General features: G+C 35.2%; 3 protein-coding genes across 3 annotated transcripts; all 3 read left to right on the top strand.

Annotated features, from left to right (window-relative positions):
• Nucleotides 1–3,640: 3,640 nt before the first annotated feature.
• On the top strand, nt 3,641–5,023 carry LOC136774947 (uncharacterized). Its single transcript, XM_066729420.1, has one exon. The coding sequence runs from the start codon at nt 3,641–3,643 to the stop codon at nt 5,021–5,023; it is 1,383 nt and encodes a 460-aa protein (XP_066585517.1).
• A 38-nt stretch (nt 5,024–5,061) lies between these two features.
• Nucleotides 5,062–6,028, top strand: LOC136774948 (uncharacterized). The gene is made up of 2 exons (XM_066729421.1): nt 5,062–5,125; nt 5,178–6,028. The coding sequence occupies exons 1-2, from the start codon at nt 5,062–5,064 to the stop codon at nt 6,026–6,028; spliced, it is 915 nt and encodes a 304-aa protein (XP_066585518.1).
• Nucleotides 6,029–6,181: 153 nt separating this feature from the next.
• Nucleotides 6,182–8,998, top strand: LOC136774949 (uncharacterized). Its single transcript, XM_066729422.1, has 2 exons — nt 6,182–7,425; nt 7,498–8,998. The coding sequence occupies exons 1-2, from the start codon at nt 6,182–6,184 to the stop codon at nt 8,996–8,998; spliced, it is 2,745 nt and encodes a 914-aa protein (XP_066585519.1).
• Nucleotides 8,999–15,378: the final 6,380 nt, after the last annotated feature.

Genomic DNA, 15,378 nt, shown 5'->3' on the forward strand with positions numbered 1-15,378 from the left:
CGGGAGGCCCCCTCCTTGAGAGTTCGTGGAATAAAGTGGTTTCCACAGACAGTAATTGAGTTTTTTTTTGGATTATTTGTGACCCCGGTTACAATATATATATATATAGGAGAATTTACGTATTTTAGTAACATAAGTTCAAATGAAAGCTACATGGTTTACAAGGGAACATAAAATCTTAGAGTGCATGCTTCTATTGCCTTTCCTTGTAGCATCTTTCTTTAAAGCTTTTCGAAAAATACTATAATTGATTTCTCTTTCCCTTCAATTCTTCACTATACATTCCGATTTGAAATGATATAAAAGTGAACGTCTGTGTTCGTTATTTATGTAACATAATCGTGATGTACTGCCCTCAGGCAAACCAATAAAATATATGGAATATTAGATCCATAAATGAATAGCTGGATGAAAACATAAATGAATACAGTATTTTATAAATTTCTTTAGATGAACTGTAAGATTATATAATAAGAATGGGAGGTTCCATTTTAAATGAAAAGCGTTTTTAAGATGCGCTTCAAATATACTATAATTCACGGAAAAATTGGAATACCACCATAGAATTATTTATTCTCTCTATGAATTTTCAATTTTATCTATACTGTTAAACAAAAATAATTGACTTGTAGATATTTTCTTTTCAAAAATATAATTGGTCGTTCTATATGCAGTAACATTATATGTTTACTTACATAAACATAATGAAAGAAGCATCCTTGAATATTCAACCATTAAAACATGCTTGAACAGCGTTTTGTAAACCAAATTCAAAATCGATTATGCAAACAGACGGTTTAAAATTTTTATGATTTTAGATTTCAATAATGTCAATAAATTTTTGTATGCTGTTTCAGTTTTATTAGACATTAAACACCATATAAAAGGGGTAAACTGAAATTCAAAAGGCGAGATATATATTTTGAAAATTAATGATATTAAAAGTATATAATTATGTTATATAAGGTGTATCAAAATATTTGTACATTTTCTTAAAAATCACAAGGCACAGAGCTTTTAAACTGAATTAAAATTTATCGAGTAAAATAGGTAGTTTCCATGCATTAGAAGAGTGTATAGTAATCGAATAAAAATTTAGAATTTTAATCGCATATATAAATACTTGTATCATATGCTAATACTATAATCTACCAACACCTATGATAAAATAAAAGTTATTGGAGTTATGCAATAATCTACAAACATATATGGATCTCTTTGATTTTTTCTCATACCTGAAAAAACTATGCATATTTCATGAACACCGTTCCTCATCGTCTAAGTTAAACTTCCGCTACTTCCTGTGTATGTTCTACATTGACAGTTGCAGCTGACAGATAAGTTGTGAGATGTAAACAAGTGGTGGAAAGAGTTCACATATAGCTAAGTCAATTCTGCAGTCATATACATAGTTTAAAGATTAAAGTACATATTCTATTAAACGAAAAATTTCACAATTTCTAGTGGTTCATTCATCCGCTTATTATTCATTCATATATCAATTTTTAATCCTCCCACAAATAGTTTAAGGAAATGCACGAATATCGATAATTGACTATATATGTATAATAAATTCATTACCTTATTTCCAATCTTTCCCATTATAGTTAACAGTTGGTATACACCATTTATTTGTGGGCACGTAGAATAAGTGGCATCTATTGAAATTATTTCAGATGCTTCAAATTTTTTTATTAAAGTTTTATTGAAAAAAACAACTGTTATTTCCGAATTGTTTTCAAATTGTATTATTTTTAATTTATACTTTCTAGTGCCAATGGAAAATGTGAGTTTCTTTTTCCACATTTTATTATTATTTAAAATATTATCGCATTCTGATAATTGAATAGGAGATTGTGGAAATTGTTTACGATGCCAATTTTTCATCGTCTCTTTTATATTTTTGAATGGAACTAATTTTGCGCCTTCAGGATATCTACAAATTATTTTGAATAATATATATGTATACATTATTTTAATTTGTATGAGTGTTTCATTATATTAAAAAGTTTATTTTACCTTAATGCAGTCTTTTCATATGCCTCCTTAATGCTTAAATATTTTTTTGCATTCTTAAATAATAATTCTCTAAAAATTGCTGCATTCTTAAAATTGTCACTTTTCTCGTGATTATGCCCCTTTTTTGGTGTAAAGTTAACGTTATTTATTAACTTCGCGGTACCATTGCATGCTTCTACAGGGCAATGTAGATAGCTATATATAAAATAAATGTATACTTCATCTGTTTTATTGAACCTACTTTTTATTTCATTGTAAAGTCTTAATTGATACTTACAGTATCGTATCACCACTTTTACTTTTATAAGTATATCGCTTGTGATACGTATATCCAACCGGATATAATACATTTGACATTTTATTTGGATTCATTGAAAAATATTTAAATGAATAAATTGATTAGTTTTACATGAATAAACATGCACGCAATACAAAAATATGTAACCATAGAGTCCGCTTAAGTGTCCGTACTTTTCCCCGGTTAGAAGTCCGCGAGTTATCCCCACCACTTTTTTTTTGCTGGCTGACTTCGCCAGACTACACTAATAGCATAAAAGATGGTACGGAAAACAATGTAATTTTTTGATACGCTTTGAATATATTTTATCAAATGTGTTCCGGGTTTTATGTTATCCGTACTGGCGTGAGAATACAGCCCTGAGTTGTTCGCTGATTTTCGGGCATCTCCGCGTGACGACATCACGCGCCTTTTCCGCTCGGGGAGGATAATCGTTCAGGGGATCGATAGATTCATTGCGTTCTAAGGATCGAAGCAGAGCGGATCTACCGACTATTAATCTTGCGATACAAATTTTGGGCAACTAGTACTAGTTCACGAAAACGTTTATGTACGTATGCTGTATGTGTGTTAAGCGGTGTGCTAAAGGAAGACCAGAACAAATTTTGTATAAGAACGTAGCCATTCCTCAAGGACAATCAAATTCGTCGAAAAAGCCTATCCGAGTGTGATAGCCAGACCAGTAAGTAAGAATAAATTCTGTTGTAAAGGGTTTCCCACCACGTTCGTGGGTTTTCTTCCCTCGTGTAAGTTGGACGACAAGGGTTTTTGCCTACCTAGTTCGTAGGATTTTTTGCCCCTCACACATTAATTAATAAATAAACGAATTATAATAGTTAATTATACGGTGTATCATTAAAGTTCCTTCCCATCATCCTCACAAGGTATATCGACCATAGCAAAACCCAGAAGCAGAAATTTGCTACAAACCTAACAGATCAGACAATTCAAGACGAAACAATTTGGTCCTTCGAGCCGGATGGTCGGTGACTCGGTGAGGGTTTTGGGACTGGACTAATTTTTATGGAAGTATTCGTACAAATATAATACGTGATCTTACCAATTTGTAACATTGTGATAGCATTGATAATCCAGTTTCCATTTTATTATAATTTACTTTGTGCATGTTTAATGTGAACATTCATTAATTATATATTTTATGCGTACAATTGTATCAAAAATATAAGACCTAAGTTGCAATAAAGAAAGGCGCGTCGTGCAAGTTGAGTCGTGTCGAAGTAGGGTGGGACTCAAGTTACTTGAGAGCGCGCCGCGAACTTTGAGCGCACACCGCCTGTGTTTACATTTACCATCTAATAAATAATGGCTCCTGTATCGACGCGGAAACTTATCCTGCAACAAAGGGATCGCGCGGAGAACATATCACGCATTCTTCCTGCGTTCAGGAAAATAGAAAAAAGCCGTCTAAATAGGGCATTAGTGCGTGATCGGATACAAAAACTACACGGATATTGGATTAAATTTTGTAAACGACACGAGGAAATCATAACTCGCGACGACATTGCTGACGATCCGTATTTAACGGAATCATTTTTTGCAAGTACAGAAGATCTACGAGACGAGTGCAACGACGAGCTCTCTCGCGTGCTTGCTGCGTTTCCGAATGATGATGTAGCCAATACTTCTACTGCATCACAAAGCAGTGTCAGTAACGAAAATAGTAATACGGTCTGCCATAACTTGCATCTCCCAAAAATTGATCTGCCACACTTTAGTGGCAAGTATGAAGATTGGGAAGCCTTTGAAAATAGGTTTTCATCGTTGATTCATGAAAAGGCACAAGTTCCCAATGTCGTTAAGTTGCAGTACTTAATGGGCTGTTTGCAAGGGCCCGCTGCGGATTTTGTAAAGGACGTCGCCGTCACCGATGCAAACTATGTGTCGACATGGAATGCATTAAAAGATAGGTTTTCCAACCTAAGATTACAGGTGTATAATTTGACGCACTCATTAATAAAAAATCCGTCGTTAAAAAAGGAATCGGCGTCCGGACTGAGAGCACTCGTAGACGATGTAACGCACAGAGTGCGGATGTTAAAGAATATTGGGAGGCCTGTAGATCATTGGGACGCCCTATTAGTCGTAATAGTAAGTGAAAGGTTAGACTCAGTAACTCGCAAATCATGGGAGACCTATCTAAGCACAAGGAGCATGCAGGGGGATCAGGAATCGGGCGCGGTAGCATCGCGGAAGAAGCCGCCTACCTTCAAAGAATTGATAGATTTCCTTGAGGGTACAATACAGGCCCTCACATCTGTCGAGACCGAATCGTGTCCAGAAAAGTCGGCTGCAAATGGAAAATCGTCTGGACATTACAAACTAAGAGGATTAGTTAAATCTCATCATTCAGGTGCGAAATACAAAGCAAAAAGCTCGACTTCAAATACAGTCGTTTCCGATTCGCGAAAGTGCCCGCTATGCTCGTTAGAACACTATGTCGGACGGTGCGATAAGTTTAAGGCACTATCCGGAAGCGACCGACATAATGAGATTCGACGTCTCGGTCTATGTTTCAATTGTTTAGGTCAGCATCAAGTTCGAAACTGCAATTCGAAACGGTTTTGCCGAAAGTGTCAGGGCCCCCACCACACAATGTTACATAGAGATGGCTCACATGTACAGCCAGACGGAAACGCAGTTGCCACAGTTCCTCTTACTCAGCAGACAACTGAGAAAAAAGACTGACAAAAGGCAGTCGCTTCTTTTACCGCAAGCATCTCTATATGTCAAAATTTGTCTCTTTTGCCTACTGCCCGAGTAATTTTAGTCGGGGCGTTCGGTCAGCAAGTTCGAGTCAGAGTGCTCCTAGACCAAGGCTCAGAGACGACATTTCTTTCAGAATCAGTGGCACAATATCTCAGACTTTCTCGTCAAAGAGTTCAAGTACCTATCATGGGCGTTGGGGCTTCCAAAGGTATTACAGCACGTTTTTGCGTCACCATACGATTAAGATCTGATACTGATGCAGACTTTGAAACAGATTTAAACGCGTTGGTTTTGCCTCGGCCAACCGGTCGAATCCCTTCGAACGCTCTAACCGACTCAGACGTATCATCGTTCAAAATTTTGCAATGGGCAGATCCTAGTTTTCACGAGCCAGGGGAAATTGACGCGATTCTGGGGGTAGATGCATATGCATTGGTGCTCAGACCTGGCTTGCGCAACATTGATCCTCATAATGTTATAGCGCAGAACACTGTTTTTGGATGGATCTTTTCAGGTCGCGTTCAAGGGAACTCTCTTCGCAAGAAAGAGGTTATTAGGATACCTCGTATTGCTGCGCACAGTTCCGCAAAAGAGGATATAACCGAAATTTTAAAACGTTTTTGGACTGTTGAGGAAGTTTCAGATAGCACTCAAAGGCTTAGTCCTGATGACGAGTTATGTGAACGATTATTCGCAAGTACACATTTTCGAAATATGCAGGGTCGATATGTGGTTAGAATTCCCCTCAGAACTGAGCTTCCATCCATTGCCGAAAGCACTAGGAGATTGGCATTAAATTCGTTTATGTCATTAACACGAAGATTCGATAGGGATCCTGATTTAGCTCGCGAATATAAGACCTTTATGAAAGAATATGAAAGTTTGGGTCACATGAACCTTATTCCAGAGGACGAAATAGATTCGAATCGAGCCTTTTATCTACCTCACCACGCGGTGATGCAGCAAGGCGTTGTTAGACCGTAACTGAGGGTGGTTTTCGATGCTTCAAGGCGCACCGCCGACCAGCATTGCTTGAACAAATTCCTGCTTCCAGGACCGTCACTACAGAACGATCTTTCTATTGTTCTTTTAAACTGGAGACGATACACTTTCGTATTTACCGCTGACATTGTCAAAATGTTTCGCCAGATATTGGTTGATGAAAGAGATCAAGATCTTCAGCGCATACTGTGGTCACCCGAACCAGGTTGCGCTCCGCGAGATTACCGCCTGACCACTGTAACATATGGTACAACTTCCGCCCCTTATTTGGCCATTAGAACTTTGAATCAATTAGCCCATGACGAAGGTCATCGATACCCTCTGGGCGCTAGTTGCTTACTCCACCAGTCTTATGTGGATGATATTTTCTCCGGGGCCGACACCATCGTCGAGATTCAGCAAATTAAGAACCAACTGATTTCTATTCTTGCCTCAGCCGGAATCAGCCTTGACAAATGGGCATCGAATGTGCCTGATATTTCGGTGGAAAATCAAGATTTTGACGCTAGCAAAAGGATCGATATAGACAAAGCGGTTAAAACGTTAGGTCTTCTATGGCACCCAAAGCTTGATTCGTTTAAATTCAATATACAAGTACTCTGTCCCTCCAATAAGGTACAGACGAAACGTACTGTCTTATCCAGTCTTGCTCGACTTTTTGACCCCTTAGGTTGGTTGGCACCAGTCATCGTTCGAGCAAAGATTTTCTTACAAGACTTGTGGATTATGAAAATCGACTGGGATACTCCGCTTCCTCAGGACACTTTGAGACAATGGGATGCTTATAATAGTAGTTTGACAGGTGTAAATGAAATCTCAGTCGATCGTTGGCTAGGCCCAGTTTCGAACGCTAAATTAGAAATTCACGGCTTTTCGGACGCTTCCCAACGAGCGTACGCTGCCGCAGTTTACCTGCGAACCACTAAAGTGACCGGTGAGTGTTGGGTTTCGTTGCTTACAGCAAAAACAAAGGTAGCTCCGGTGAAAACCGTGAGCATACCAAACTTGGAATTGTGCGGAGCGGTTCTGTTAGTTAAATTGATTAACCACGTTCGAAAAGTAGAATGGATGAAGGAACTCCCTATCACAGCTTGGTCGGATAGTAGGGATGTATTGGCCTGGATACGAAAACATCCTTCCCAGTGGAAGGTTTTCGTAGCCAACCGAGTCTCCTATATTCAAACGGAGCTCCCTTCGGCTATCTGGAAGTATATTCCGTCTAGGGATAATCCAGCGGACATTGCGACTAGGGGTGCAGACCCTATTAAATTAAAAGAATCAAAGTTGTGGTGGCAGGGTCCTGACTGGCTGCATGAGTCAGAGGACAATTGGCCTATGCAACCCACAAAGGCCAAGCCTCAAGAACAAGGCATCAAAGTGTTTGTGGCCGTTGCAAAGGAAAATGAGGATCCATTGTTGATTAGATTCTCATAATTACAAAAACTGACCAGAGTAATCGCCTACTGTTCGCGATTCGTTAGTAATTGTAAGCGTACAAAATTTGGAAATTCGAAAAAAGTCGGATTTTTGACATTTGACGAAATCGAGCGAGCCCGTATCAGTACCATACGTTGGGTACAATCCACAGCATTTAAAGATGAAATGCAATGTCTGAACACAAATCGAGCTTTAACCAAACGTAGTTCGATCTATAAATTGCGGCCCTTTGTCGACGGACAAGGAGTCATACGTGTTGGCGGACGGTTAACACATTCGGCGCTGCCGTTTCCTAAGAAACATCCGCCGATTCTACCAAAAGGATCGTTCTTGAGCCAATTATACATACAACATGCTCACAGGTTAGCGCTCCATGGGGGGCCTACACTGACATTGGGAGTATTGTTGCAACAAGTTTGGATAATTGGAGCGATTGGCTTAGTCAAGCGCCACGTTCGCGCGTGCATACGCTGTTTCCGTGCTCGTCCAAAACGAAGTACGCAGCTAATGGGCAATTTACCAGCGGAAAGAGTAACACCTTCAAGACCTTTTTCAATAACGGGGTTGGACTATGCTGGCCCCTTTAATTTGAAGTGTTCAAAAGGTAGAGGGCAACGCTCATACAAGGGCTATATCGCCCTCTTTGTGTGTTTCTCAACAAAAGCATTGCACTTAGAAGCGGTTAGCGATTTGACCACAAGTTCATTCCTTGCTGCGTTTCGTCGCTTCACCAGCCGTCGAGGCGTATGTCAGAGCATTTATAGCGACAACGGCACCAATTTCCAGGGAGCTGACCGTGAACTCCGAAATCTTTTCAAGATTACCTCCGAATTTTACTCCAACATCGCAGAGGAATTAGCAACGCAAGGCATCTCCTGGGAATTTATACCTCCTCACTCTCCACACTTCGGTGGTCTGTGGGAAGCAGGCGTAAAGGCCACAAAACATCACCTAATTCGAGTGATGGGAACACATCTTCTAACATTTGAAGAGTTCACCACTGTGTTGTACGAGATTGAAGCTTGCTTAAATTCCAGACCCCTCTGCCCTTTCACAGGGGATATCGAAGATTTGACTGTCCTGACGCCTTCACATTTTTTATTGGGAGGTCCTTCACACCTAGTGCCAGATCTGCCGCTCCACGGCGTTCCAGAAAACCGTTTAAACCGGTTTCAATTACTTACTAGGATACAACAAACCTTTTGGAAGCGATGGTCCAAGGAATACCTGCATCACCTTCAGGAGCGAGCGAAGTGGCGAGATACATCTGAAAACTTCGCAATTGGACAACTAGTTGTGGTACACGATGACCGATACCCCCCTGCGAAGTGGCCTTTAGGCCGAATCATCGCCGTCCATCCTGGAGAAGATGGTCTCGTCCGTGTCGTTGATGTGAAGACCGCCTCTACTGTTTTGCGACGCCCAATCGTACGACTAAGCCCTCTTCCTATGCCGAAACCAAATCCTCGCATGGCGGGCGGAGAGATCAATGTTAATCATTCACCTGATATGTAAATTTATTTGTTCGTCATAATGACGAAGGCGGGCGGGATGTTCCGGGTTTTATGTTATCCGTACTGGCGTGAGAATACAGCCCTGAGTTGTTCGCTGATTTTCGGGCATCTCCGCGTGACGACATCGCGCGCCTTTTCCGCTCGGGGAGGATAATCGTTCAGGGGATCGATAGATTCATTGCGTTCTAAGGATCGAAGCAGAGCGGATCTACCGACTATTAATCTTGCGATACAAATTTTGGGCAACTAGTACTAGTTCACGAAAACGTTTATGTACGTATGCTGTATGTGTGTTAAGCGGTGTGCTAAAGGAAGACCAGAACAAATTTTGTATAAGAACGTAGCCATTCCTCAAGGACAATCAAATTCGTCGAAAAAGCCTATCCGAGTGTGATAGCCAGACCAGTAAGTAAGAATAAATTCTGTTGTAAAGGGTTTCCCACCACGTTCGTGGGTTTTCTTCCCTCGTGTAAGTTGGACGACAAGGGTTTTTGCCTACCTAGTTCGTAGGATTTTTTGCCCCTCACACATTAATTAATAAATAAACGAATTATAATAGTTAATTATACGGTGTATCATTAAAGTTCCTTCCCATCATCCTCACAAGGTATATCGACCATAGCAAAACCCAGAAGCAGAAATTTGCTACAAACCTAACAGATCAGACAATTCAAGACGAAACAAAATGAAAATTAAAGTTTCTGCATTTTTAATTTAATAAATTTAATATTATAGTATTAAATTAGTAACATTTTTACCATTAAAATAAGTCCAAACACGGCATAAATCGGCTGATTTTTAATATTTTTATAATAAGTAAAATTTTTTGAAATTCTAATTTCTTTTTTTAGCAGTAATTAGATTTTCATGTTATTTAAGTTTATAATTAGTTTCAATTCTTATAAAAATAATTTAATCTTACTAGAGCGCTCGGTGCTTGGAGTCAACCGGTAAGAAAACGATTTTTTCCTAGATTAGCTGTGCGTTGAGGGTATTGAAAGATGGACTCTTAACCGGGAAGTATTGTAAATGATTCTTGTTTTTCTAGCGTCGATTGTTAAATTGATTTGAAAAAGGAATATCCAGGATGATCAATTTCAAATAACGAATTGAAATATATATTGAAAATGACGTATTAGTAAATATGATTTAAATAATAAGTTATTTGGTTTGAAGGCGAGTATAACATGATGCCGTTGAACAGACCCTGAAATATCATTGTAAGGGTACACGAAGGTCACTTTGAGATTTCTAAAAATTAAACCACCTACTTTTTCTTATGTATATATACACATAGCGTACCGCTTAAAATAAACTACATCATAGAAATAAAAATTCTTTTTATCTTGGTAATTAAAAGAGACATTAATTCTTTTTACAAAATTTTGCAGTGCAAATCAAAACAACATCAACAAAGACTTATATTAAAAAAATACATATGACTTGTTGTTAGAAAGATAGACAATACTTAATAGGTCTATGGTTTGGGTAATTTTATTAAGTAATACACCTTTCATATTGAATATATTAAAAAAAGTCACGGATTCCTTAAATGTTTCGAAAACTAGTAGCGTCAGAAAAATAATATTAATGAATAATTTATAAATCTTTTAAAAATCTATTAGAGGGTATCTCTAGTTTAACTTTAGGTAGAGTGCGTTGAAAAAGATATGAGGGTCAGTTTGATTTTTATAAAAGCAATCCTCCATTTTTCATTGCATAATTTTGTAACGAATTATTTCAATTAAGAGCCTTTCAAATTAATCTTTACATTATTTCGTTTTATTTAGTCATCAGCGAAATGATCCGATTTGAAATAAAATTTAGTTATAGGCTTATACCTGAAGTAGTTACTGCTACGAAGTTACGTATACATAGGTATAGTAGCTTACTTACATATATTTTCAAATCGAAATATCTCTCGTAACGATTAAATAAATTGAAAAGATTTTTGAGAGCTCTTGAATTAATTAAGCATGTGCAATACAAGAGCGGATTCTATTTTAAAAATACAAAATAAAATTCATAATCTCTTCAGCACTCCACCCTATATTATATCGAATAAACCACGCAATTGATTTTTTTAAAGATGTAATAAATTATCCATCAATATTTCTTTTTGACACGCTTAGCGTTTGAAATATTTCTAGGGTCCATGACTTATGACATCCTTACATGTTCTTGTTGCACATTTCAAAAGCCTTCCAAAGCAATTAAAAATTTATCATCTTTTATCCTGTCATAAATTAAATATTTAGATTGCTAATTGCAAATAAATAATGAAATATATAGACATTAGCAGAATTAGTGTACGTGACTACACTATATATAAAGCAAAATCGGTCACCCATTATTATTGTAAGACATCAAAGGTATCTCATTAAACGACTGAATGAAATGATAAATTCTTATCGGTATTTTAAAAGCTTTTTGGATAGGTATTAAAAATATGCAATACAAAGTAGTAAAATGTAAAGTAAAACGTCAAATTGACCTTTGCATTGTCTTGTTTTTAATTTTCAAGATGAAATAAATTTGGCCCTGCATGCATAACGAACCCTCGAAGTTTCTTTTAAATTGTTCTCTTTATAAGATTTTCTTAGAGTTTGTAAATAGTAAAAAAGAAAATTCATTTTCATGCTGATAAGCTAGAACTCTACGACGACTTTAATTATTGTAAAAGAATTTCTCGTGCTAGCTGGGCACTTAATACAGTTTGAGAAAAGTATAAAGAACACGTCTTTTTTTTGTTCCAAATAAATTTTATTTTCAAATAGGGAAGAGGGTACTTAATGACAATCCTACAAAATTGATAATACCATTATTAAAGAATGCAGGAAATAAGACGAATAAAATACACAAATTAATGATCCTTTATATATATTTATTTATTTATTTTCTTACAATCATACAATGTTTAAAAAGATAATAAAAGACGAAATATTGTTTAAAATTTCAATAAAATTACGATACGCTATAACAATCATCACTTATATCTAAGATTAATAAAAAATGAGTAAAAATTTGAAACGATATGAATATATAATATAAACTTACTCATCGAAATCTCTGAAAAAAGGGATATGCTAAATTTAATTTTATCTATTATATGAATCATTTGTTTTAACTTTACTAACTCACTTTGCAACTTAAGTCATTCTTTATGCATCAGATGTCTTAAAAATTACATAGAAAGATCTTAAATTTCTTTAGAAAAAATTTTTAATGGTAAAACCCTCGGTCTTATTATAATTAATTTTGAAATTGACTTGAAGAAAATAGTGCCAGCTTGTTTTAGTATAATTGTAAAATTTAAGTATAATGATTTTCCTATTAAGACAATTCAAGTAAAAAAAAGAAATTAAAATAATTCATTTATGTATATACAGGGTCCGACAGACGCCAGATAAAATCACTGAGATCATGGAAGTAAGATGGTGTTTAATTTTTAAACTATAAGACAAACCAATTATTAATATAAGACCTTTACGAAGCGTCTTCTGATTTGCATTGAGAAAGATTTTAAAGCAAAAATTGGAATCTCATAAGGTTACGAAAAAACAGCATTATGTGTCCATGGTCCTCATAATTTTATCTGACCGACCCTTTATAGAAATACAGAGGTAGAGAAACTCTACACATCCAACACATTGTTCATCTTTAAATTATTAAAAATTTTGCTGTTAAAGCGTGGATTTTTCATTTCTATAATTGTTCTTCCTCTTTCCTTCCTTTCTTCAACAATTATGTTTCTTTGATGTACCACCGAATGTCCAAATCCTATACTATTTGAATTGATTCCACTATACAGAATTATATTCTTTTTGTATGATCTGAAAACTATAAGTGGGTATTTATTTTAAATATTGAAAAATTTAATAATTAAATGCTGTATGAATAAATAAAATTGATTTACTGTACTGCGAGTTCAAGTGTTACGTGTAATACTTTTAAACCATTTCACATATTATTAAATAATAAAGGTGACATGTACATTATTATCCAAATATAGCATTGAAGCATGCAGAGTGTTTATTGCACTCCAAACATCTCAGAGCGACAAAATGATTAAGTCAAAATATTGTCTGTAGTTAAGCTCTTTGTAATTGAGCTTTTTGTAGACTACCATTCATTTAACCATAGGGGGAGCTTATTCTTCTTCATCAGATATATGTAGATTATTTATTAGTTTTGTTATTTGTTCCTTTTTTTCCTCTCTTCCTTCAGACTTCAACTTCTTGTACCATATAATTAAAATTTTAAATTTTGTCCTATTTCTTATTGACAAACATATGTTATACTTATGTAGACTTTTCTTTCCTGAAAACTGAGTGATGTTCAATTAAAATGTTTAGAAATCTGCAGGAAACTAATTTGAACTGGGAATAAATTCAACTTATTTATTCTATTCTAAATTCAGATATTCTGTACTATAATTTTAGAAGACTTTAGGATACTAATGAAAGTAGCATATATTATTACCTTAATGCAGCATTGAACTATATTGCATATGCTTTGCACACCATGAATTGTGTACTACGATGATGATGTTGAGTTTTCCAGAGTTTACTGTTTGTACTTAAATCCTTTGTATTTGAGCTATCTAGCCATTACTTATTAAACCGTAAGGAGTTCATTCCTCTTTGTCATATGTAAATTAGTCATCATATTTATTAACTGCTACTTTTCTTTCCTCCCTTTCTACAGCCTTTAACTTTCTTCGCCATGTGACTGCTTTTTCCATATCTTTTACTTATTCTTTGTCCATTATGTAACATTTATATATTTCTTTGCCTGAAAATGAAATGATATTTACTTACAATGTTTGGAAATCTGCAGGAAACCAATTTGTAGCAAGAATAAATTAATTTAATTATTCTATTTCAAATTCAGATATTCTGTACTCTATTTTTACACAATTTCATGATTTTAATCAAAGGAACATATATCATTACTAAAATACAGCATTCATTTATGTAAAGTTTGATTTGCCTACCTTGCATCCTACGCCACGATGGTGGTTAAATTTGTCCAAATTATACTGAGAGTACCTCTGTCGTTTCTATCTCAGCATTATAATATGCCATTGCCAAACTTGGGCAGCATATTTTGCAGTTTATAAAATGTAATCATTATTTTCTTCATATTTTTGAACCTGTAACAAATAATATACACAAAGTAATTCACTCTTTTGTTTACATATAACGCTTTAATTTATGTATAAGCACTTATCTGATACATTTTCCAATTATTTATGTTGAAAATATACTTTGTGTGTATAATTCCTTTATTATTTATTGATCTCTTTATCTTTAATAATACTACATTCAACCATATGTCACTATTAGATATTTTAATGAAGTTTTAAAGCAGACTGTACTGAGCTGTCAGACTGTCGCCATATTCATGCAACTGTCTAGAGAGGTGCACGCGTTCTAAAAAAATTTTGGACGAGATTAACCCCTACCAAAATATTCTATTGTTATATTTTACCTTGTTTCCCATTTATGACCAAATCAATGAAATTAGCGACAGTGTGGCTTATTGTCTGAGTGGCATATTTGATTTTAATTTTTGGAATAAGTTCTGGAATAATGTGACGTTCTGTCAATTTAGGCATTTGTCTTTGTCTTAATAGTGAATTTTTATCCATGCTATAAGCAGTTCCTATATCGTTCCATGAAGCATATTTTTTTTCGGAATTTGGAGAAAATTTATTAACACGAACATCTTTTGTCAATAAATTATTCCTTATACCTTTTTGCAAATGAACGTAATCATATAAAGGTATAATTTCTTGGCGTCCAATAATAAATGTATTTTCTAAGAAAATGTAATATTGTTAAAATGATGAAGAATTTGAAAACTAATACTGACAATACATTAAACGTCATTACGTATAATGTTTTATGTGGGTCAAAATGCTAACAGTTATGTAACTAGGCTATCAAATATTTCTACATGAATTCCTTATTTATTGAAATTTACTTTTAATTGAAATATCATTTTCAGAAAATGCGGGCTAAGTATTATAATAGAATAGAGTAATAAGTATATGTCAGAGTTAAGTTTAGGAAGGTCATTTGTATATTTTTATATTGTTTAAGTAAAGCTTTTTATTATTTTTAAACCGTTCATTAAGACAAAGTGGAGATCATTTCAACGAGAGAATAGTGAAAACAGTTAGTTGCGATTTTGACCAGATTAATGAAAGTTGAATAAATTACAACATTCATTATAAAATATTGTATTTAATTTTCTTTCACTTTCAAAAAAGTAAATGGATACTTTTAAAAGTAAATTTGTTTTTCATGACATTTAATGTATTAAAAATTTAATAAATAGCAGATAAATTTTTACTTGTGGGCTTATGCTGTTTAA

This window comes from Prorops nasuta, unplaced genomic scaffold (genome assembly GCF_024137725.1).
Source record: "Prorops nasuta isolate Cenicafe-Biocafe unplaced genomic scaffold, Cenicafe_Pnas_1.2 PNAS00007, whole genome shotgun sequence".
NCBI classification, from domain to species: Eukaryota; Metazoa; Arthropoda; class Insecta; order Hymenoptera; family Bethylidae; genus Prorops; species Prorops nasuta.